The sequence below is a fragment of the Girardinichthys multiradiatus genome, chromosome 13 (assembly GCF_021462225.1).
Source record: "Girardinichthys multiradiatus isolate DD_20200921_A chromosome 13, DD_fGirMul_XY1, whole genome shotgun sequence".
NCBI classification, from domain to species: domain Eukaryota; kingdom Metazoa; phylum Chordata; class Actinopteri; order Cyprinodontiformes; family Goodeidae; genus Girardinichthys; species Girardinichthys multiradiatus.
Genome location: NC_061806.1, coordinates 27006729 through 27032538, shown reverse-complemented (window position 1 = coordinate 27032538; position 25810 = coordinate 27006729). Strand labels below are relative to the sequence as shown.

At 39.3% G+C, this 25810-nt stretch overlaps 2 protein-coding genes across 2 annotated transcripts in view; one reads left to right on the top strand and one right to left on the bottom strand.

Annotated features, from left to right (window-relative positions):
• Positions 1–25810, top strand: part of csmd3b (CUB and Sushi multiple domains 3b) — a 642003-nt gene that overhangs the window by 130439 nt on the left and 485754 nt on the right. The window lies entirely within an intron of this gene.
• On the bottom strand, positions 20237–22953 carry LOC124879032. Its single transcript, XM_047383296.1, has 4 exons — positions 22472–22953; positions 21899–22051; positions 21640–21732; positions 20237–21291 (listed from the first exon to the last, which is right to left on the bottom strand). Exons 1-4 carry the CDS (start codon positions 22625–22627, stop codon positions 20971–20973), a joined length of 723 nt encoding a protein of 240 aa, XP_047239252.1. The 5' UTR covers positions 22628–22953; the 3' UTR covers positions 20237–20970.

Here is a 25810-nt window from a genome sequence, read left to right as displayed (position 1 = left end):
ACATAGAAACACTTGGTTACTGCTGAGTTTTGGAGATGTTGTAACTTCCTCTGCATTTTCATAACTTTTAATAACTATAATAATTGATCCTGAATATTCCACGACGAAAGAGAACTTGTTTCTCTGAAAGAATTAACTGGAAAGTATCAAATGAGTTAAGTTATCACCCTTTTAAAGATACTTTTCTAACCCTAAAATAATATTTTAACCCGCTATATCTGTCAACGTCAAGCAAGCGTAACATGAGCAGCGGTTAATAAGCGTTCTTCGTTGCAGAAAATAGGAAAAGATTTATGCAAATGTGTGTTTGTACGTTACCCCCATCAGTTTCTTAATCGCTCCAGAGTCAGACTGTCATGGCACACAGTCCTCTATCAGTCCAAAAAACAACCAGGCCCTTCCCCGGTCTGTTGGTGAGACATTCAATCATTCTTTGTCCACTTTAACTTCTCCAGGAGGGAGAAAGAAGAAACTTTGCTCCGGTTTCTCTTCTGCCCACATAAGATGTGCTTTCAATATAAATCCAGTGTATCGCTCTTCTGGCTCTTGCAAACAGCATGGATCTTTGTCCATCTCAGAGAATCCGGATTTTCTTCTGAGTTTCGTTTTTTTTTCTTGTAGAAAGTCACACTGCGATTTTCAACATGCAGGAAGGCAGATCTCTCTCTTTCAGGCCGTGCTGGAGAAGCGTCTCTGGTGGAGTAGCCATGGAGAAGGGCAGGTTTCTAAAATCCAGACTCAAAAACGCAGATGTTGAACTTAAATCCCATATATGTGTGTATTTGTGTGTGAGAGAGGCAGAAGAAAAGTTTAGTATAGGTTCAAATTTTGTACAAATACATATTATCAGTCAGTCAGTCAGTTGTCCCCCTGCCTGTCACTTCCTTCCACAACATGAACTATACTCCTTTCTAAAACAACTTTATTTTCGCATCTCTAATGTCCTTTTTCAATTTTACCTTCTTTACCGACTGATCGCAATATTTAAGACAAACGAAACTTCCTTCAGGAAAGTTTTAACTCTTTAACCCCTTAATTGATGCACTCTGTGCTTTTTAATCTTTTCTTGTTTTTATTTTTTTTATTTTTCCATCAACTGTTTTACTTGAAACTTTTTTAACTATTTAACTTATTTACACTCAAACGTCCACGCTGTGAAAAACCAAACTTATCTTCCAAATTAAAGCACATTTAACACAATCATCCCCACTTTTTCCTTTCATTATTTTATAAATCAGAGTCTGAAGAAGGAGACACCCCTGATGCCTCAAGGTTCCGGAACCATTTTTTTTTACCTGTTCAGCGGCACGTCTGCCCACTGGCTTTTCTCCTTTATGAGGTGTAGAAAATTGCTAAAAACCACCCGCAAAACCCTGTGTTTTGCTTTATCTTATTGTTACCAATAAGAACCTCCCTGCAATTCCTTTTGCAGGGTAACCGGGCCCTCAGCTGATGTCCTCCCTCTCGCAACTCTGGAACCTAATTAATTAGTTAGGAGATGATGGTTAATGTGTAATAAAAATAATAATATACATTATATCATACAGAGCAACTTCTCACCCAGATATATTTGAAGACAAATTGTTCGGATCTAATCAGCCAGACGCCGCAGGCGGGCATGAGGACTCCACTACCGTAATATGGAGGTGGACTGAGAACAACTCTCAGGCTGGCCAGGCGTCCGTGTCCCATCCTGCGGTCTCCTCTGGCACGTTAGATCCTGTTCGTGACGCTAAAATTGTTGTGGAATTTTCTTATCAAAGTGGGTAGAAGTTGACTCATAACAAGAGAAAATCCGGACTTTGTCTTATAAGTTTTATTCAAAGGCATTCAGCGTTTGAAGACCCTGACACTGAGGTTAGTCAGTGAAACAGAGCCACGAACAGAAATCACAAACAGTATTTATACTACAAATGAGGGTGTTATCTCAACTTCAAGGAGTTTTAGAAATATGGCCCCTAGACCCTCCCCGGGTCAGAGTTAACAAAGTTATTTATGAGGCCACCCATCTACCTTCCCTTGAAATATACACTTCAGGAAGGGTTAACCATAAAACTCTCCAGCATTTGAATTTAGAGTCCATCTGCTAATAAAAACAGAACACTAATAAAACACAGAGGTCAGAGGTGAGAGGTAGATGGAAGGTCACCTGTGAGTGATACAACACAGAAACAAATGAGAGAGGTGAAGGGAATATCAGAGCATTTTAAAAGAATTTTCCATTACACAATGTTGTGTGGTTTAGAGACAGTGGCACACAGGAAGAGACAAGAGGCAGAGCTGAAGGTAGCAGAGATGCAGATGTTGAGATTCTCTTGGAGAGTAGGATGGATAGGAAGAGGAATGAGTACATCACAGGGACAGCTCATGTTAGATGTGTTGAAGATAAAGCTAGAGAGGCCAGACTGAGATGGTTTGGACATGTCAAGAGGAGGGATAGTGAGTACATCTGTAGAAGGATGCTGAGGGTAAAACTCAGGCAGGAGCCATAGAAGAAGACAAAAGAGGAGACTTATGGATGAAGTAAAAGAGGACAAAAAGGTAGTGGGTGTGAGAGATGAAGATGCAGAAGATGAGGTTAGATAGAGACAGATGACTGGCAGTTGCAACCCCTGAAAGGAAAGGCCAAAGAAAATAAGTGACAGTTTTTTGATCATGTTGTTGTTGTCACCCAGCAACATTTGTTTCCTGAAGGAATGTGCATTTTTATTGAAATTAGGGAAAACATAACGTTGTGTTCAAGACATTTTTGAAAAATGACGCATAACCCTCTTATTGATTTAAAACGGGAAGCACACTTTAATAATCAAATACAGGATGATTCTGTATTTTAAAGGACCTGTGGCAATATAATATAATATAATATAATATAATATAATATAATATAATATAATATATTATAATATAATATATTATAATATAATATAATATAATATAATATATTATAATATAATATAATATAATATAATATAATCAATCAGTCAGTCTGTCATTTTCTACCGCTTATTCCATAGTGGGTCGCGGGGGAGCTGGTGCCTATCTCCAGCAGTCTATGGGCGAGAGGCGGGGTACACCCTGGACAGGTCGCCAGTCCATCGCAGGGCATCCCACAAACAACCATGCACACACCTAACGGGAATTTAGAGTTACCAATTAACCTAACAGGCATGTCTTTGGACTGTGGGAGGAAGCCGGAGTACCTGGTGAGAACCCACGCCATAATATAATATGATATAATATAATATAATATAATATAATATAATATAATATCTCATTCTTAGTAGACTTGATTGTTTTTTTTAAAATGCACCACCAAGAACAGGCAGAGGGCTACATGTGCAATTCACTTCTTGCTATTCTGTCTATGGTAATAAAAAGGAGTCATTCTGATATTTGGTCTGTTGCTAAAAAGCAGTTATTTTATCATGGGAAACGGAATTTGTTCCCTCGGTTCAGCATTTTTAATCAGCCAGCTGCACTAATAAACCTTTTCATGGGCAATCCTGTGGCCTTTAGGCCTCAGATGCCCATACAGAGTTGAATAGATAAATAGAATAGAACAGACTACGATGAAGTCAGAGAGAGATTTTGGCACTTTTCAAGTGATTACTGTTTAAACAGGTGACATTGGAGAGGATAGAGGCGAGGGGAGAAAGTGGAAGATCCTGTCTGTGCTCTTATTGGTTGATTAGGATTTCGTGCTTATTTGAGATATTAGGAAATGATGTGAGGAGTGTGTTCACATGGGTGTTGTTTGTGTGTATGTTCCTGTCAGTAAGGAAGATTTATGGCCTGAATGACTAGATTTGCCCCAGTAGTTAAGCCAAATTACCTCTGCTGTCTCATTTTCTCTCCCTTTCTCTCGTTCACCACTTTCTGTCTCCCTCTTCCTTTCACACACACACAGAGATAAACATGAACATGGCCACAGGGCTAAATGATAATTTAAAGGTCAGAGCAATTAACAGGAAAATTGTAATCATTTAGACTGTGATTAACATGGATAACACAAATTCACATGAATGTCCAGGCGCACAAAATACACAAGCATGTCTCACACACACCAGTCTCTCTCTGAGGGTTCTTCTGTTTTTCTGTTGGGGTTACACCTCCTCCCAAACATTTGACTGAGCTCCGAGAAAAGCCTGAATAAAAAAAAAAGCCATGGCTGATTTCTTTCAGTTTTGACGATCAAACATGATGCCACTTGTCAAATTGGGATTAAGCAAAGGCCATCTCTGTATGATTCAATCATGATTTGAATCAGTGTTCCATATCAGAGATAACAGTTCAGGTATTTACTTGAACATTAATTGGAACTTCAAGGGTTAAACATTGCAGGGATTCTGGGTGAAGGGATGAGATAATATCCATTTAGTCCTAAAACGTATGTAGAAAATATAGAATTGAAATATGTTCGCCTTGCGATGGACTGGCGACCTGTCCAGGGTGTACCCCGCCTCCCGCCCACAGCCTGCTGGTGATAGGCACCAGCTTTCCCACGACCCACTATGAAAGAAGCGGTATAGAAAATATCTGACTGACTGACTGAAATATGTTCTTTGTCTAGATAAGCATGGTAAAAGAAAGTGGAACATAGAAAAAATACATGTGACTATTCCTGCTTCTCAATTCTTTGCATAATAAAATTCTAAATTTCTAAAAGTAGACTTCAAATTCCTACCCATCTGTACCTATACCAATTCTCAATTTACAGTAAACAGTAACTTTCAGGAAAAAAAAAAAAAACACTCTAAAACATCCATATATCCAGCCAATAAACCAAGAAACAAACTCTGGTTATATAAAGTAACAGATTCAGAAACAAAAGCCAGTTCAGGTTTGGAACCCCACTGAGACTCTTTTCCTCGTCAAGGGGGATCACAGAGTGTTCCCAGAGCAGAAGGGTTATATATAGAGCACACTCATATTCAATTACAATAGAACATTATTAAAATAAATTACTTATTTCAGTCCGGTCCAGGGTGTACCCCGCCTTTCGCCCATAGACTGCTGGAGATAGGCACCAGCTCCTCCGTGACCTACTATGGAATAAGCGGTAGAAAATTACTGATTGACTGACTTATTTCAGTAACTCAATTCACTAAATGAAAGACATAATATAGATTAACTACACACAGACAACATTTTTAAGCTTTTATTTTTGTTATGATTTTTCACTTGCACCTAATGAAAACACAACATTTAAGATTAGAATAGTATGATACATAATAAAAAACAATTTTTGGACAGAAATGTGGGTTTAATAAAAAGCATATTTAATACCTCCTCAAAGGTTATTACTTTCATAGGGTACATTTCATAGATCCCTTGAGTGAGTTCTGAGTATAGTATCTCACCCTCTATTAAGAAATAACGTGTCCCACAATTATGTCCAATCAGCAGACCTGATGAGCGGACCTAATTTTGTTCTTTTTTAATATTTTTGACTGAGTAGAGTTTTGAAAGTCAGTAAAGAACATAGAAAGACCTGTAAATCTAGCATAAGCCTTTAGAGCCAAATTTCATTTAATTTTTTTTGTTTTGTTTTCTATGTTAAATAGACTAAGACAGATGCTAACCTACAATTTTGAGAAAGAAAACCATGTCACAATCCTCACTAATAACGTAATGTAACCTCATATTATTTTGCAGACTGTAACTCAGAAGAGTGAACTCAAAACTAGCCAATCAGAACTTTGAATTCTGTTTTTATGTTGAAATTTGACTCCATCTCCAATATGGAATTTGAATTTGAATCTGTCATTTCTATTTCCCATTTGCCATGAAATGCGTCGAAGGAAAATCAAGGGAAAGTGTCATAAAATAAAAAAAAAATAAAAATCTTTTTTTTATATATAGTCTACATAAAAATATACTTGACCATAGTCAATAATATATGTTCAAACTTTGGCTAAAAGAAACTAAACTATTTGAGATTAAATTAACAGTCAAGTGTCTTTCCATCAGGTTGTTGAGTGCTAGTCTGAATTCTGTTGGATTCGTTTAGCGCATTAGTTACCATGGATGTATTTCAGTGGTAAACTAATTATCTCTGTTAAACTAATTAATCAGAATAAATTGTTCTTGACCGGAAAAGGGTGGCTTGTCCTTTTCAGGTTGGAGGGGAGTTCCTGCCTCAAGTGGAGGAGTTTAAGTATCTCGGGTTCTTGTTCACGAGTGAGGGAAGAATGGAAAGGGAGATCGACAAACGGATCGGTGCGGCTGCCACAGTAATGGGGGCGCTGTGCCGGTCCGTTGTGGTGAAGAGAGAGCTGAGCCAAAAAGTGAAGCTCTCGATTTACCGGTCGGTCTACGTTCCTACCCTCACCTATGGCCATGAACTTTGGGTCATGACCGAAAGAACGAGATCCTGGATACAAGCGGCTGAAATGAGCTTCCTCCGTAGGGTGGCCGGGCACTCCCTTAGAGATAGGGTGAGGAGCTCGGCCATCCAGGAGGGGCTCAGAGTAGAGCCGCTACTCCTCCACATCAAGAGGAGCCAGTTGAGGTGGCTCGGGCATCTATACCGGATGCCTCCTGGACGCCTTCCTCGGGAGGTGTTCCAGGCACGTCCCACCGGGAGGAGGCCCAGGGGATGGCCCAGGACACGCTGGAGGGACTATGTCTCTCGGCTGGCCTGGGAACGCCTTGGGCTCCCCCTGGAGGAGCTGGAGGAGGTGTCTGGGGAGAGGGACGTCTGGGCGTCTCTGCTGAGTCTGCTGCCCCTGCGACCCGGTCCTGGATAAAGCGGAAGACGACGAGTACGAGAAATTGTGTTTATATTGTAGAGGTAATTCAACAAGCAAGTCATCATGACGATGGTGCTGATGGTAATACATTCATTAAGTATGAGGATGGCAAGTCAAACAGAAATTAGGAAAAAGGCAAGAAAATATGAGATAAAGGCAGAATTGAGAGTAAAAGTATTATTGGAATGTGCTCAGCCTCCCATTAAAACATGGAATGTGTTACTGTGTCAGGGAATATAAAAATAACCCAAATACAGAGTTGAGAAGGTGTGGAGACAAAATACCTTTAATTAGACCTACAAAGAGAAACAAAATGCTTTGCAAGTTCAAAGGCAGTTCATCTAAAATCCCAAAATGGTAGACTGAAGTAAATCAAAAGACACAACTGAGTTTCTTGTCAAACTGATACAGATCAATGCTGCACATGCAGGATGAAGAGAGGCTAAGTAAACAAAGACATATTACCAATGGAAGAAGAGGAGACAGGACAGCATGTAGCCAGGGAGATGACAGAGGTGGTTATAATTAGGACAGAGCAGACAGGGCAACTCAACCCAAAGATTACACACAAAGGAAAATCATTTTCAGCAGGAAGTTAAGCAAATAACAAAAAAGCAATAGAAGGCTTTAGATTCTTATTTCCTACTGTTAACACTAAATCACCTCAAATAATAATCCTTACCATACCAATAAACTCTTAATTGAAATCAGTTATCACTGCTAAATGTGACACACCATTAACAACCTAATATTCTATAAGTTTTGATAGATTTCCTTGACTTAAACAGACATGCATCACATTGCATGTGAATATCATGCAATGCTAGATTTCAACTCTTCGCAGCGTTACTTTAAACTTATTTTATGTGGTTGAGACTATATAATACAAGATACAAGAAATAATACAAGTAATTCATACACATATGAAAAAAAAAAACAAGCACTGAAACAGCTTTTTTTGCATGCATGTCAATTAAGATTAACAGTAATATACAGTGGCGCTGGATTCATTTTAAAGGTGGGGGGGAGGCGTGGTGGTGTTGCGTCACACAGACTCAATTTTGTCACACTATAATGTTGGTGCGTACTTAAGGGGCGTTTTTGGGGTCTTGATGTATTGGGGGCTTTAGCCCAGATCCCTCCTTCCTCCTGTTCTCTCTTTAAAAGTTGCCCTTTACAGCCTCTGTTTATGTATTTTGACCACTATGTTTATTCCTCCTGCTACCTGCTACCGCAGTCAAGTGAGTCGACAGTCAGAAATACGTGGTCACGCCAGCTGATGCTAGCTCTCTCTTAAATATTAGTTTTGCGCATACGAGGTGCATTACGGTAATGGAGCAGAAAGGATGCCGATCCTGGCAACGGTTGAGAAAATTAGAGGAAAACAGGTAAGTAACCTTCAGAACATTTATATTAGTGACATTTTTACAACTTTCACATACATGTTTATGACACTATTTCTGACTGTCGGCTCACTTGACTGCAGTGACCTGCTGAGTGGGGCACACCCCGGTCTCAGTATAAATGATGAGACAGGACAAGTGGTTCCCAAAGAAGACGTTTTTTCTTCAGCCTTTAGGAACCAGTAAACCCCGGACCTTAAAGGGCTGTGCCTATTCTCATAGAATTTAGGGTTATGTAAGATTTGTAAGAGAGAAGCGTAAAGAGAGGATAAATCAGGGCGGAGGCTGTCATGACAAACCTGCTGCTGTGGAGAGTGATGACACAGCTTAACAAACTGTAACAGTCCAGAAAAGCAGGAGCAAAACATAACAGAAGAAATAACATCAGTAGCTGGATCATAATGACGCAGCACAACAACCTCCTGCGTGCTTCAAGTGGCCAAAGCAGAGGGCATCTGTTCACTACACGGGAAAATGCGCATTGCCAGGCCAGCTGTGGTTCTCACTGAGTCCACAGGAGTGGACAACTTCCCTCACAGTCCATGGCTGAAGACGCTCCTTTGTGGTTTTGCTCCAGTTCGGTTGAACCCGCAGCCTCTGGATCGGGTCACAGTTCTTCCTGCAACCCATGGAGGAGCCACAGGATCAGCGGAAAATAAAAATCAATTTTAGATAATCAAATTTGACCTTATGTGAAATATGTAGTTTTTCTTGCTGTTGTATTGTTGAACAGTATAGAATTAATTAAAGCATACTTAAAATAGAAGTTTTTTATTCATTAAAAACGGTTTCGTGCGTCCTGGTGTCTGGAGAGATTATGTGACGGCCGTTCCTGACTGGCGTTGCATTCGGAAAACGAAACAATGACCCTGACCCTAAAATCACAAAAGTAATCAGTGGAGGATGAGGGACAGAGTAAACAGAGGTTGACAACTTTCTGCAGTCTGGTCAGTAGCTAAAGACCTGCAAACTTAACCTGGCCATCAGATTAGGAACAGTGCACAGAAAGCTTCGTGGGTTGTGTTTCCTTGGCTGAGCAACTGCATCCAAGCGTTACATTACAATGTGCAATGCAAAGTGTTGGACCCAGTGGTGTAAAGCCACCTGTCACTGGACTTGGAGACATGTCCTCTGGAGTGATGAATCATTTACAATCAGGAACGCAAGGAGACACCTGAGATTTCACCAGCAATCTGAAAACAGCATCTACATGCCAAGAGAGTCTGAGATTTATTTTTGCCATGCATGAATAGCAAGATTAAATACAAGTGTTGGAAAATACATTACATTGTTTTGTGGCCAGATTTTCAGTATTTAAATAGAAAATAAGCAGATTAAACATTTACTCCCAGCATAGTATTCTTTAAAACATGTTGCTTAATAGCTAAATTACTAAAAAGGCAAATGTTTATTTGGTAGTGCATGGTGTAACTAGGTTATAAGATTCTAAAAATATGTCTGAATTAATGCTTTAGTGTAAATAAATCAGCCCAAAAGAAAACAAAAGTCTCTACAGAATAATTAAGGGAAGCCCAAAGACATTTAATGTGCAGTTTAGAGAAACACTTCATTCAGCACCAAGCACACTATCCAGCCCGTTTAAAAAATGTATTGTGCAAAGCCTTGCATCAATGAAAGGGCTTCTAAATCTACATACACAGCACCCTCCTCACTTATTTATTTTTAATCTTCATCTAGAGTCCTATGCTCTCTTCTTGTCAACTTGCTCCATAGGTTTTTCGCATAATTTGAGTCTGGGGACTGTAACAACTACAAAAGATGGTTTATTTTGTTGCTTTATAAACAATTTGTGCCTACATTTGGCCATATGATTTGTATAATTAACCTGTTGAAAGATCCAGCGAAGACACGTTTTACCTAAAAGACACCAGATTGGTATTTAGAATGTCTTGGTATTTCAAAGGATTTATGATGTCATGTGGTCTTAACAAGATTCCTAAGATACAACAAACAGGCCTACGACATTGCAGATCATCCATCTTACTTAATATGAGGTACTGTGGCCGGTGCTTTTTCACATGTTCCACCTTTGTTTTATTCTAAGAACCTGCTTGAAGTGTTTGTTTCCAAAAAGTTGCATAATATACCTAAAGCACACAAATGAGTCCCAGAAGAGTTTGGCAAGCTCCACACATTTACAGGTCCTTCTCAAAATATTAGTATATTGTGATAAAGTTCATTATTGTCCATAATGTCATGATGAAAATTTAACATTCATATATTTTAGATTCATTGCACACTAACTGAAATATTTCAGGTCTTTTATTGTCTTAATACGGATGATTTTGGCATACAGCTCATGAAAACCCAAAATTCCTATCTCACAAAATTAGCATATCATTAAAAGGGTCTCTAAACGAGCTATGAACCTAATCATCTGAATCAACGAGTTAACTCTAAACACCTGCAAAAGATTCCTGAGGCCTTTAAAACTCCCAGCCTGGTTCATCACTCAAAACCCCAATCATGGGTAAGACTGCCGACCTGACTGCTGTCCAGAAGGCCACTATTGACACCCTCAAGCAAGAGGGTAAGACACAGAAAGAAATTTCTGAACGAATAGGCTGTTCCCAGAGTGCTGTATCAAGGCACCTCAGTGGGAAGTCTTTGGGAAGGAAAAAGTGTGGCAGAAAACACTGCACAACAAGAAGAGGTGACCGGACCCTGAGGAAGATTGTGGAGAAGGGCCGATTCCAGATTTTGGGGGACCTGCGGAAGCATTGGACTGAGTCTGGAGTAGAAACATCCAGAGCCACCGTGCACAGGCGTGTGCAGGAAATGGGCTACAGGTGCCGCATTCCCCAGGTCAAGCCACTTTTGAACCAGAAACAGCGGCAGAAGCGCCTGACCTGGGCTACAGAGAAGCAGCACTGGACTGTTGCTCAGTGGTCCAAAGTACTTTTTTCGGATGAAAGCAAATTCTGCATGTCATTCGAAAATCAAGGTGCCAGAATCTGGAGGAAGACTGGGGAGAAGAAAATGCCAGAAGTCCAGTGTCAAGTACCCACAGTCAGTGATGGTCTGGGGTGCTGTGTCAGCTGCTGGTGTTGGTACCCTGTGTTTTATCAAGGGCAGGGTCAATGCAGCTAGCTATCAGGAGATTTTGGAGCACTTCATGCTTCCATCTGCTGAAAAGCTTTATGGAAATGAAGATTTCATTTTTCAGCACGACCTGGCACCTGCTCACAGTGCCAAAACCACTGGTAAATGGTTTACTGACCGTGGTATCACTGTGTTCAATTGGCCTGCCAACTCTCCTGACCTGAACCCCATAGAGAATCTGTGGGATATTGTGAAGAGAACGTTGAGAGACTCAAGACCCAACACTCTGGATGAGCTAAAGGCTGCTATCGAAGCATCCTGGGCCTCCATAAGACCTCAGTAGTGCCACAGGCTGATTGCCTCCATGCCACGCCGCATTGAAGCAGTCATTTCTGCCAAAGGATTCCCGACCAAGTATTGAGTGCATAACTGTACATGATTATTTGAAGGTTGATGTTTTTTGTATTAAAAACACTTTTCTTTTATTGGTTGGATGAAATATGCTAATTTTGTGAGATAGGAATTTTGGGTTTTCATGAGTTGTATGCCAAAATCATCCGTATTAAGACAATAAAAGACCTGAAATATTTCAGCTGGTGTGCAATGAATCTAAAATATATGAATGTTAAATTTTCATCATGACATTATGGAAAATAATGAACTTTATCACAATATGCTAATATTTTGAGAAGGACCTGTATATTTAAGATTGTTGGATAAAATTAATTTTTATATCTCTCATAGTTATCATTTAGCCTAAATCCAGATCAGTTAGACCCAGAGATGACAGTAAACTTGCAAGTCTGAGAGGGACCAATAGTAAAGGAGAAAACAAACCTACAGCCCCGAAAGTTTAATCATTTTATTCAAACACCATTGATAAACGTTTGCACCACTGTAACATTTGCAGTGGATGGATAGTTACATAGAGCATGTGATTATTTGAATTAAATGTTCAATAGAAGAGCATCCACAAACTAAGATATTTAAATATTTGGAAATGTGGAGTTTTTTTAAGATGGTGGAGCCACGTCGAATTTCGCCACTCTTTGACTAACCATAAGCTTCACCTTCAAGCACCCACCTAAGAAACTGACTGCCTAATTCCTTGAAACACCACACCACTTCAAAATGTTGAACCGTCCCTTTTAAAGATTAAAGATAAAGTAATCTGTTTTAACTGTGTCAGACTTTTTAAGTCCCGGTTCAGGCATGTGTCCATTTTAATGTTTAATCTTGTACTTTTCTTTAAGATTCTGTGTGATGGCTGTAGTGTGCAGCTATAAAATGTATTGTTTTCACAGCAAATGGTTCAAGACATTATTCTCTTCCAAACAGTATATGTGCAGCGCTTTTTTTTAAGCTAGCAAGCAAAAAAAATAAAAATAAACAGAGCGAAAGAGAGCAGCTAAAGGGATGGGTCATTTAAATTGTCAAAAAAGAATGAATAAAAGTATGCAAAAACATGAAAAAGTTGAGGTTTCTGTCTTTGAGAAAAATGGTGTAAAAGATGTAAAAGGGCCAGCACCAGTTTGGGAACATGGACTGCATAGCACTCATATGTACAGTGCTGTAAGCATTTTTAGGAAAAAAGCTATCCTGGCCTCATGAAAAAAATAGTTGCTGCTAAACCTGGCACCTGGTTGTGTCACTTTTGGGATCAGCCACTCCCATCAAGCGATGTTGATAACTGGCAATCAGTATTTGGATTAATGTTGGCCCAGTTTTCTTTGCAGAATTGCATTAATTTAGCCACATATGAGGGTTTTAAAGCAAAAATAACTAGTTTAGGGTCTTGCCACAACATCTTAAACAGATTTAATTGACTATGCCCCTTAAAGCTTTTTTAAGCCATTCAGGGGTGAACTTGCTGGTGTGCTTCACCACTTGAAATCTGCAATTCGTATTTACTAAGGTGATCTTTGTCTGATATTAAAATGTGTTTGAGTACCTATACATGTAAAAAAACAGATAAACAGGAGAAATCTGTAATAAGGAAAAATACTTTTTCACAGCACTGTATCTGGGTTGCATTTTACACATTAAATAATTAAAAGGAAAATGAAAATAGTGCTCATTGAGAGATGTAACAAGTGGAACTCTTGTCTGAGTCTCCTGCAGAGAGGATAATAAGGGTAATCTGTGGGATCTGGACAGTCGACTCATACATATCATTAATCTCTTTATTCATTATGAGGCAGTTTCATGAAAGTCATTAGTTCTATTTCATAAGTTACGTTAATTTTTAGCATGACTTTGTTCAACAAATGCTATTGAAGAAAGAACATTTTGCCATTTTAGGAGATATAATTTTAAAAATGACAGGGTCGAGTGCTCTGTCTTTGTTTTCAGACCTTAAGTGCTTTGCTCTCGATTATAACAAGGTTATTGGCAAACATAAAAAGTGAAGTATCAACGTAGTTCTTAAAAAAAGGCAGAACTATACCAAGTGATGAATTTTAACATGGCAATCTAGCTTTTCTCACTAGAGCACATTTGTTTTGATGCACATCTCAAAATGTGTTCTCTGCTCTGCTTGAGTTAATGGCTAATTTCTGTGATAGACCCTACCCATTACAAAAACACTCCATGAAAAAATACATGAGAGAAGAGGGGAATACTCAAAGTAATGATGGTTATTTTTTTTCCAACTTGGTGAGTCTAAATTGGATAGAGGAGGGCATTATTTTATCTGCCGGTGGTACTGTTGACCTTCACAAGAGCAATTCATTTCCTTTTACCAAGAGAAAAGTTAGAGACGAGGATAAGGTGGTGTAAATTAGTTTTGTTAACATTTTTTATCTTCAGGTATATAACATTCTGTCAAACCTTTCAGTCCCCTCGTCTGCACACCTTTATCTAATTTCACTTGGAGTCAAAGGAGTTCTGATACGAGTGAATGACATGCATCCGGGTGTTGCTGGTTGAGCTGAAATGGGAGCATCCTTCTTTAAAATATGGTCATTCAGTCAATTCAATTCAATCAATTCAATTCACTTTATTTATTTATGGGCTAACTCACCATGTGGGATGGTAACGTGTCCTTACCGTGGTCCCTTTGAGTTTCAGTTGATGAGATGGGCTGGTGCCTGCCTGATGTGTTGGGGGCTCTGGGGTGGTGTCTTCTGCTTGGTGATGGGAAGTTTATGTGCCAGAGGGTTGGTGTGGGCCCTGTCTCGGACTTGGCTGGGTCAGTAGTGGCCCTGTGCCCCATGACACACCCTATGCCTCTTTGGCGTGGTGGCTGCTGCTCCTGTGCTTCTCTGACGACCTACCTCTTTGGGGCATATAGCTGCCCTGGGGTGGGCCTTGTGTCTGTCTGCCTGGAGCTGCTGCATCCTTCCAGAGCCACATGTCCTGCACATGCAGCTCTTTGGTGCTGTGTTGTCACTTCCAGGTGACAAACTTGCTAGCATACACCCACTCAACACAAATACACTTATTTCTATGCATACACTACCAGTCAACATTTTAGACACACCTTCAGCATTCAATGGCTATCCTTATTTTTTATAACTTTCTACATTGTAGATACTTAGGGAAGACATCAAAACTATGAAGGAAAAGTATATAGTATTATGTAGATACACAACGTTTAAAATAACTGAAAACTTTTTTTTATATTTTATATTTTACAAAATCCCCCTCTCACCCCCCCATTGCTTTTATTACTGCTTTGCACTCTCTTGGCACAGATGAGGTAGTAACCTGAAATGGTTTTCCGAGATTCTTGGAGGAGTTCCCAGAGGAATGAATAATGTTAAAGACAAACCATTAAATGAGAAGATGTGTCCAAACTTTTAACTGGTACACCCCCCCCCCCCTTACACACACAAACACACACACAAACACCCATACATAGCCCCACGCATTGATACATAAATAATCCAGATGGTTGAAGGTCATGCAGTCGAAGGTTACTATTACATCATTGTGCCCTGCCTACTTTGATGCTAAATGGAGTATTGAATTAATAAAGTCAATGCAATAAGGATTCCAAAGATATCCTTTTTATAGAGCAAAACTTTCATAGGCAACCAGTTTCTCTATATGGTATGCCTGTAATGACAAGACAGGACACATAGGAAAAAAAAAGAAAAGAACTATCAGCAAAGTAATGAACCCCGTTTTTGAATATGTCCAGCTAACGGATGTCACACCTCAAATTTGTAAGCCTTTAAACTTGACATGTCTACTTTAAGAGTGAGTATTAGGACTGAAAAGCATGCATTACATGGATGATGTGATGTGACATGAGCTGAAACACCCAGCAGCCACATTGCATGTGCGAGTGAAAAACGCCACAAGCAAGACACGTGCATATCACAGTTTGTCACAAAAGGTAAGATCTGGTCACGCCAATCTCCTTCTTTTGAGTTTTCTTCTCCTGGCTCTTCTTCCTGTTCTTGCCCTGACCCAGTTTGTGTCTGCAATCTTCTGCAGCACCAATTTTACACCTGGCTAAGTCACCACGACACACAGACACACACAGGATGCAATCACAAAACCCGAGACACAGCCGAAAACTGAACTCATACAAGCAGCAGAAATTCACAGAGGCATAGAGGAAGACATGCATGCTCTGCTCCAAAGGCCTAGGAGGAATGCACACACGATGGCCATGGGAAACAGCAGTATGTGATTGGTGTGAAAATAAACAAATATGGTCTTTGATGTTGGGACAATATTTGCAAGCAATTGAGAGCACTTTGGTGGGGAAGAAAAACTGAGGTGTGTGTATGTGGATGCACTCGTGTGCGCCTTGGTGTTTAAGAGAGTGGTTTGTGTGAGCGTGAACCGAGGTGTGTTTACCCCTGAGGTAGTGGTATTTCATCTCCTCCCGCATCGGTTCTGCCCTGTAGGTGGCAAAAGGTGCATGTGGGGCTGTGTAGGGCTTTGTGTGTGTGTGTGTGTGCTTGTGTGTGTGTGCAGAAAGATCCAGAAGACTTTACCAAGGTTAAATAAGACATGAAAGAAGGAAAAAAAGAACATATTTTGCTATCTTTAAGCAATCATGAACAGGACCCTGCAAAAGTATGCATACCCTTTGAGGAACTCTTTCACATTTTGACACATTACAACCATAAACTATAGTTTACTTTGTAGTGGAACGGAATTGAGACATGATTTTCAGAAGGCCTTGCAAATAAGTCTGAAAAGTGTGAAAATGATTTATGTGAGTTTTTGTTAGAAAATATTGGTAAACGAACCAGACAGGTCAGGCATCAAGTTGTTTAAAGATTTAAAGCAAGGTTGGGTAATGAAACAATATGAAGGCATTTAACATTTTACAGAGCACTCTTCAGTCCACCGGTCAAACCTGCCAAGATAGGGCTATCAATCAGCGAAGTATCCTTAGAGGCCCATGGTAATTGGGGAGAAGCTGCAGTTATCCACAGCTCGGGTTAATTAATCTGTAAAGGGGTAACCCTACATCATACACCTCACAAATCATTTGACAAAGTGGCAAAAATTAAGTAATCATTAAAAAAAGAAACCATTTGAAGCCTGGTGCAAGCCAGTTAGGGGAGACAGCAACAGATGAAAGAAGGTGCTTTGTTCTGATGAAAACAAAACGTAACTTTCTGGGCTACATGCAGCCAATGTGTGTGGCAGAAACTATCACTACAAACCACCCTAAACATAGCTTTCCCAAGGTGAAACATGGTACTGGCAGTATCATGCTGTGGGAGTACTTTAAGTCACTAGGGACAGATAAGCCAGTCAGTGATGCTAAAATTATGAATGGAGTTAAATACTGGGCTATTCTGGAAGGAAATCTGTTAGAGGCTGCACAGGAAAACAACCCTAAATATAATGCTAGAACTATAATGGAATGGTTTGGTTCTAAGTACATCTATTTTAGAATGGTACAGTCAAAATGTAGGCATAAATCTCATCAAAAATATTTTGTAAGACTGGGAAATTGATTTTTATGTAACTTACTTTCCAATCTTGAGCTTGACCTAGAGCTGTTTTGTAAAGAATAGGGCAAAAGGTTTTGTCTCTAGATGTTTAAAGATGCAAATTCAGTTTATTTATATAGCGCCAATTCACAACACATGTCTCAAGGCTCTTCACAAAAGTCAGGTACATACATTTCAATAAATCCTAACCATTGAACAGATGCCAGACTTGCAGATGCCAGACTTGCAGGTGTAACTCCAGCATAATGTGAGACACAGGGACACAGGGAGGCTGATTATATTTTTGCACCTCACTGCTTTATTGTTTGGTACATATTTTTATTGTTTAAAGGTTTTTGAGGTAAGAATACATTTGACAAAACTGTGTATAGGGTTCTGCAAGCCCCTACAGTCTGAATGCAGATTCTTACATATTTTAAGCTAAAAATAATGTATGAAAATAACATGAAAAACTATGCATAAATAATCCCAGCATGTAACAGTGCCTTTGGACATAAATTAACTTGCAAAAAAAGCATGTCAACTTTCTCGCGGTGTTTTTTTTTTTTTTTTTTGGTCTTGTAAACACATATTGAAACAGCTGGGGGTCCATCAGGTGTCCAACTTGGTGGAAAATTCAGGAAGGAAAATCTTTGTGAAAATGTCTTGCTTTGATTTGTGTATAATTGCAAACTCTTGCACATAAATAGGTAAAAAAAAAACACCTACTGGAGTTAAAATGTGTGCTGTAGAGACAAGGCGTTTAATGTAGGTTACAGACTTTTAATACCTTTGCTGTTCAGTGTGAAAACAGTGTTAGAAAAAGGGACATTTCTTCTTACTTGCTTAAGCATTAAATGCCTTTTTAATGCATATTTATTGAATAAAAAAATGGAAGACAAAAAGGATGGCTTTTAACTGCCTTCTATTAAAATGCAAGTATGTCTTTTTACTTTTAGCAAATCTGCCTCAGTCTTAGATCTGCCTTCCACACAATGCCTATTTGCTCTTTTATCTTTGTGTTTGTTTTTTTTCCTTCTATGTCTATTAATTAAACCCCCCACTTCCATACCATCTGTTTGTCTTTCAGTCCCTCCTGTAAAAGTCAGTAATTCTTATCTTTTACCCAGCTCAGGTCTTTTCGTTTAGACAAGCAAAGATTACAGTGTAATCATTATAGTAATGTGAACAATGATGTGTACCAGTCATGAGCCAGATCTCCTGGTTATGTAGATCCCTCAAGACTAATGAAAGATTGTTTTTGTGTCACATTGTAACCCCTGTTGTTGAGAGAGAACCTGTCAGGGCGTGTTTATCCACCTTGTTGACTCTTTTTATTATTTCTGGGAATAAAAAATTAAGGGCAGTAAATCTGCAGAAACTGATATTATTAATTACTTTATTTGGGTTTTGACATTCAATTAGGCCACTCATTTAAGGTCATGTTTTATGTAAACCAGTGGAAAACAACAGAAAATAACATTAACAATATTATTTATTATTCTATAAAATTTCCAACTGATATTTCTCTTGTGTCTGGACTTGTGATCCATATGCAAACAGTGTTTTCAGTTAGGAAGAACTGAGATTATGTAGAAGGGTTTTTCAAACATAAAAATATTTGTCTTTTGGAGCCTCTAACTGATTTTCGTTCAAGAATGTATTTAGCTCCAACCATCTTCCTATCAGCCTGAAGAAAACTAAGCATGACACTGACACCATGTTTTACCTTGTAAAAGGTGTGTACAGGGTAATTGATAGTATTAGCTTGGATTGTGGCAACTTCAAATGATACTTAAGGCTTTTCTTCAGCAATGGCTTTCCTCTTTACATTCTTTTATAAAAGCCTTGACGATTTATTGAGGACAGGACTAATAGCTATGTTTCTCTATTGATACTCCCCCCTGAGCCATTAATATCTGCTGTTCCTCCAGTGTTACCATGGGGTTTTTCAACTTCTCTGATTAATGCTGTCCTTGACCAGTCTGCTCAAGGTGACTGCTACTGTAGGTTAAAAGTTAGGCCATAATCTTTTTTTTTTCGGATGATTGATCAAAAAGTTTTGCTGGAGGTAATTACATCAATATATTGTTTTAGGACCTAAAGTTGCTTGTTACTTTTCCACATCTTTATCCCTGACCTGTGTTCTGTGTTCTTTGGTCCTCATGATGCTGTTTGTCAATATTCTCTAACAAACCTCTGAGGCCTTTACAGAACTTATGGATTTGTACTGTAATTCCATCACACACAGGTGGACGGTTTTTTAACTTAGTAGGTGACTTCTGAAGACAGTTGATTGCTCTAGGTTTTGTTTGGCGGAATCAGAATAAAGGGAGCTAAATACAAATACATGTCATACTTCAGATTTTTGTTTGTAAAACAAAAATCTTTGTTGGTGTTTTTCTTTGCTGTACTTACTTTTCATAGATATCCACAGAGTGAGTGATTTCATTGTTTTAATTTTACTAGATTAATGTACACTTTTCAGTTTTGTTTCACTTTTGAAATTGGACTTAAAATGCTAGTGACACCTATCATCTTATGAATTTTTCTTGAGCGTTAAATCTTTATAAGATCTAATAAAGCTTGATATCTAATAAAGCTCTGTTCCTTTTCAAGAACTTTTGATGTAATAATGGCTGTCTTTTGCTAAATGTGACCATGCGACTATAAAGTTCTAGTAATCTTGGTGGGAAAATAGCAATTCTGCCAGGATGCCCACTAGTCCCCTGACACGCACACTGTAAACCCGGATAAGTAGAATCTACTTAAAAAAATCAAGGTAACTTGTTGCCTTAAAAAAGTTAAGTGATGAGGCATTAGTTGTATGAGTGAAGTGAACTACGTTCAATGAACTTGAGCCCCTATTGGAATGGAATAGAATATTTAAGTTGCTTTTACTTGTAACCAAGTTATAGTAACTGAAGATATCTAGTTTAAACAGTAATTTTCCACCAGTTAATTTAACTCAGCTTGTTAAGCAGGAATTACTTCATTCCAGTTCAACTAAATTGTATATTCTACTTGACCAAACTTAACTTTTTTAGTTCTTGAAACTCAAAAAAATGTTTTTCAATTAATAGAGCTGTGCCAAATACATACAACTGCAACATTTTACTGATTAATTGTTTTTATTGAACATTTTCATTTTAGCATCAAAAGAAACAGTCATGGCCCAATAGGCTTTTAGTGAGCATATTCTGATCTGTAAAAAAAAAAATTGTCTAATGTATTGGCACACAAAGCTCACTCACTTCCAATCATTACAACATCGTACTGTGCCTCTTCAAATTTGGCAGAGATACAGGCAAGATAAACCAAAGCCCTAACTGGCATTTTAACGTTTCGAAATAACAAATTTGTCTATGAAGAAAACAAAAAAGGGGTTGAGACTGAAAAAGGAGAGAACAGGAGGGTAAAAAACAACAGAGAGCAGATAACAGCCATACTCTCCCCTCCGCCTCTACTCCACACCATCATCTTGGCATTTGTGAAGTTAACAAAAACAGTTTTTTCAGGATAACAAAAAGTGAATGATACAGAATAATGTTGAAAAATAAAACTAACAGTAGATGCCCGATCTAGAGCCCACACTCTCCCATCTCTACCTTCCCTCCTCGTGACCCCCCTTTGCTTTCTCTATCCCACACATATTGTTTTTCAGTCCTTCCCTCTCTCCTTACATCTATACATTCCCTTCTATCAAACTTTTAATTAACAAATGGCCAGATTTATTATTTCCTTTTTCTTCTTTTACGGCCAATTGAAAACAAATAATTTTACTGCCAATTGATAAAAAAAAAAAAACCTCACATGTAAAAACTTGTGGAAAAGAGATCCTGGATCTTACATTGCAAGCTGATTCTTAAGTGTTTGAAGTTTAGGTTTCAGATCTGTCTTACCCAATTTCAGAAGTACCTGTTGAAAAAAATCAAAACTGTTCTTCATGTACTTCGGGTAGTTGAGATGGAGTGCATAGGTAAGTCCAAAGACAATGTACATGGCCTGCGGAAGGCTCTTAGCATCCATCACAATTTTTCCCTCCAAGATGATTCCCACCGAGGATGTGTTGTGGTGAAGGGACTGCTTTTGTGGAGTGATGTATTCCTGTTCATGGTAGAGGATCCCCACGGGGACATCATTGTATAAACCCTCATCATCAACGTCCTGAAAAAAGGAACAGTGCATGACCACGTCAACATCTTGTTATAAACAGCCTTTATAGGTACACAGACCACAGTCTGCCCTGTCCATTGTCCACCTACTGCCTTGTTCAGAAATTACTACAGAAAATCAGTCAGGACAGGTGCAAAGAGAATGTTTTTAGAAACAACAAAACATTTTTTTTAAATAAACACCTTAAAATTATATGTATGGGAGGGATAGAGATGGAGAGAGAGGAAAGCAGGTTAAGAACGGGGGAGATAGAAAAAGCAGGTGGTGAGAGGAGAAGGGAGAAGAGGTAGTAAACGGGGGGAGGGGGAAATAAGGGAGAGAAAAATCAAAGTTGCTTACAACGCAGGCCTTGAAGAAGGTGGAAGGATCATCGCCGAGAATTATAGGAAGCCCCCTGAGGACAAGGCATCTGATTTCTGTCACATTCAAAGTCTGGTAGATTGAGGGAATAGAGAGGACATCACAAAATTAAAATAAGGTTTATATGTTACCCTGAAAACTATGAGCACACATCCATCTATCATCTACAGCACTACTCTATTAAAGTTGGGGGTGGGGAGCTTCTAAGACTTAAATATAGAGGTGCAAATTAACAAACCTTCGTTTGTTGCATCAGGTCAGCCAACACCTGCCCTGTGAGGCCGCTCTTTGTCTTGAAGATTTCCATAAGCCTGGGACTATGATGGTCAAGGGCCTCGTAGAACTCCTGTTTCAGACTCTTACCAACCACCCTGCTGAACTCCAGACACACCTGAAACATGCAAAAGAAAAAGAAAAAACATGTTCATGTTCAAATGAGCTGACATCATAATGTGATCTCTTGATGCAACAACTCCAACTCCAATATTACACTTTAATACAAGTTTGATGAGCCCCTCTGGTGACATTGGGATTATTTTGTAAATGCGTGGCCATAAGTTAGTATTGTAATCATTTCCATGCAGACTGTTGATCATTGCTTAAGCCAACAAACATGAACATGTCATTGTAATTCAATTCTATATATGAAATTAATTCCAAGTTGTCCATACTTCTTGGCTAAACCAATAATCATTGGTGTGCACAGAAATGAAAACAATAATAATTCATAGCCATGCAGTAAATTTTAAAAATCCAATGTCACCAGAGGGGCCCTGTAGACACAGTATGTGAGACAAGTCTACAGGTCTACCTGTTGTTCAGTAAAGAGAGCAGGCCAGCGTTCACATATCTGTGTGATGGCAGGCTTGTCCTTTACAACTTCACTCCTTCGAAGAGGAAATGTCAGATCCATCTTCTGCTTGATGAGGGCTCCATTTGGGGTTTTCTTTTTCATTTCATCCACCATGGTCTGTCAAGCATCTTCAAGGGTGGAGTCATCCTGTCCATCTGGATAATCTGGTAAGTAATTTATTTCTCCTCTTTTTGGCTTTTTGATTCTCTTGTTAGGTGGGTCTCCACACGGAGAGTGCTTTCCATGTTTACCACCATTCACTGTGACGTCACAGTGACCCAGCCTACGAATTTTTGTTCGGTTATTTCCCATCTTGAACTTCAAGCTGTTTTTCCAACCGCTCCAGCCGGATGCTGATCCTTGTTCTTTGAGACATGGGTGTATTCGCACCAGTGCTGAGGCAACAGCTTCAAATTCTGAATTTGTTGGGTATGCTTTCAAGGCATACATGGTCTCAGCAACCCTTTCATGAATGTCATGTTTGAGCTCCTTTGATGGAATGAGGTGTGTTCCATCCCTGAGAGGAAGCAGATTCGCTTGACGCAGCCTATATTCCACATCGACAAATTTAGGTATATACATATCAAATTCCTCTGGCCACTGGCGCAGTCTTTCCTGAGAGGAGTTGGAGTGGATGTCTGTGTCTGCCTGGCTGGGTGAGTCGCTTAGTTCTTCACTTGATGTTGACTGTGGGACGTGCACCTCCACAAGAGAAAGCAATGGGATAATTTTTAGGGTAGGTCGCTCAGGCAGCTCTGATAGCTCTGTTAAATTGCACAGTTTGCTGTCAAAGTTGAGATCTTTAAACTGTAAGCTGAAATTGTAGTTTAATTGAAGAACATCTTTAAGTGACCTAATCAAAAGGTCGACTGTATCAGGCTTTGTTGTCAGCTCCACCTTCCGTATGTCTGCTTCAGTGATGATAACTCTTACAAGCATTCTCTGTTGCACTGCCATCTGATGATAAAGAGAGATATTGTTCAGCACAGAATAAAACGTTTGAGAGTTACCATTAGTTTTCCACCTATTCTGTATACTGACAGGGGGAAAACATCATTAAGCTCTGACAATGGAACCACACACAGAGGCGTGGTTATATCGGAGTAGCAAACTTCGTATGATCTAAGGTGCTTGTGGTACCATGCACTCATTACTCTGCAGACAAACAATATTTCTGTATGAATTGCAACTATCTTTGTGATCTGCCTAAATTCAGGGAGACCTGAGCAGGATCCAGAAGAGACTACCATATCTGCCTTGTATGTAACTCCATCCACACAAATGGACGATGCTACAAGAACTGCTGCTGGCTTTTGGATTTTCTGACTTAGTATCCTCTCAACATTCTCAGGAAAAGATGAGACAGAGACAGTAGTGACTTTTTCCATCTCGATTGAAGGTTTGAAAAATGAACATGAGTCCAAATGATAGCTGACTGCTCTCTGGTGTTTCACAGCAAGTGTAAGGGCTACATTCCTGTAGTTCTGAGCATCACGGATAACCTTTTTAAAAAATTTGTGCTTGCCCTCAAAGCGCATAGTCCAGACATCACACAGTGGACCAAATGCCTTAATGAGCAAAGGGTAGTGTTCAATGTAGTGGTGTTTTGGTCGTAATCTAAACTCTGGGAAAGTAGACTGCAGTAATTCTCTGTGCTTGGCTATCTTGCACTCCAGGAAGTACAGTGTCTCTTCGGTAAACTTGGGAGCAACTACTAACTCCACAATATCTTTGACAAGCATGAGAACGTCCCATGCCTTTTCCCCTGGAGGAATACACTCAACAACGAAAAATGGTAGAAGCCTAATTAGGCACCAGTTCTCATGTGCATTTCCCCCGATTGTGCATTTTGTGGAAAAGCCCATCGTAATAGGCTGTGGTCTATCAGTTTTGTCCGTAAATGTGTATGTAAAGGACCTGATAGCCTGATTCAGTGTTCCTAGACTAAAATATCCCTTGGAAATCAGATATGAAAGGCACAAAGACAACTCCATGGGGACTATGCCCTCCAGGAGATCATGCATGAGGTCAGGAGGGTAACCTTTAACAACATGAAAGTGCTCCAATTTTGCAGTAAAAGGGCACTCTTTTTTCACACCATATGTTCTACCGAGTTCTGGGTCTTCCATAACTTCCTGCACTTGTCTATCGTGCCTGTCTTTGTCTCTGAGTTCAAAGGCACCAGAGCGGACCTCTTGTTCTTGAGTTTCACTTCTACTTGCCATACAGAATCTGCAGAACTTATCAACAGAGAAGCTCTCATAGAATCCTGCCACTGCATGAGCACTTAGGTTGTCAGCAGCTACATACAAAACAGTTCCTTTCACACTTGCACCCAAGGCCTCTATGTAAACACCATCCTTTTCTAGTGACATAAGATCATGTATAAGTGGGTCCAGGACTTTAGCATAACCAAATTATTTTACAGTGGTTGTGTTGCATATAAGAGCAAGTTAAATAGAGTTGAGTGATGCTCTATATTTTGCTGGCATATTGGCAATTACCCAGTAGACAGCACACATCTTATGCTTCTTCTTCGATGTTCCTAACGGATTGGCAACTTCAAAGTCATCAATATACAGCCCAATGGCAATTGTGAACTCATCAATAGTAAGAATACAATTTTCTCTGAAGTATGCACCATCTATATGAGATTTATATTCATTTGGAACATGTATCTCTTCAGACATTGCTTTGTCCAACACATCTGTCCTGCTCAGCAACTTCTGCAGCATTTGCTGTATAGGAACATATACAACTGATTTCTTATCTTTGTCAACTACATACTCTACAGGCATCACCAGGGGAAATTCTTTAGACACATAGGATGCTCTCTTTTTGGTTGTTGCTAAGGAGCCATCTTTGCCGCAAAATGTTGTCATAACATTGGTCTCAGAAACAGCAATGCTCACTTGTTTCACAACTGACTCATCTATCTCAGAATCATATTTCTTGAGAATCATCTTCACCTTGTGATGCAGAAGTGGCTCTGACAAATAATGTATATCACAAAGCTGTTTGATAACTTCTTGTACAGAGCAATCAGGTACATGGAGGATAGTCTGCATCTTCAAAAAGCTAAGTTGTGCTCTAGCTGCGTTTTAAAATCCTGAAGATCTATCTCACAAGTTTCTTCAGTGGCATCATCTATCTCCCCCATGTGTTCAATTGGCATTTGCTCATTTGGAAAACCACACTCTATTTTCATCACGTATTTCAACAATAACTATTTCTTTCTTGAACATCTTCAAGTTGTCCTCTCTATGTGCTTAATTTTATGTGCATTGAAAGTTGAAT

Coding starts and splice junctions, on each gene's coding strand:
- LOC124879032 (XM_047383296.1), bottom strand. CDS start 22,627: ATGGTGGATGAAATGAAAAAGAAAACCCCAAATGGAGCCCTCATCAAG. Junction 22,052..22,471: donor CTCTCTTTACTGAACAACAG/GTAGACCTGTAG, acceptor TGCATGTTTCAG/GTGTGTCTGGAGTTCAGCAG. Junction 21,733..21,898: donor ACCTGATGCAACAAACGAAG/GTTTGTTAATTT, acceptor TCAATCTACCAG/ACTTTGAATGTGACAGAAAT.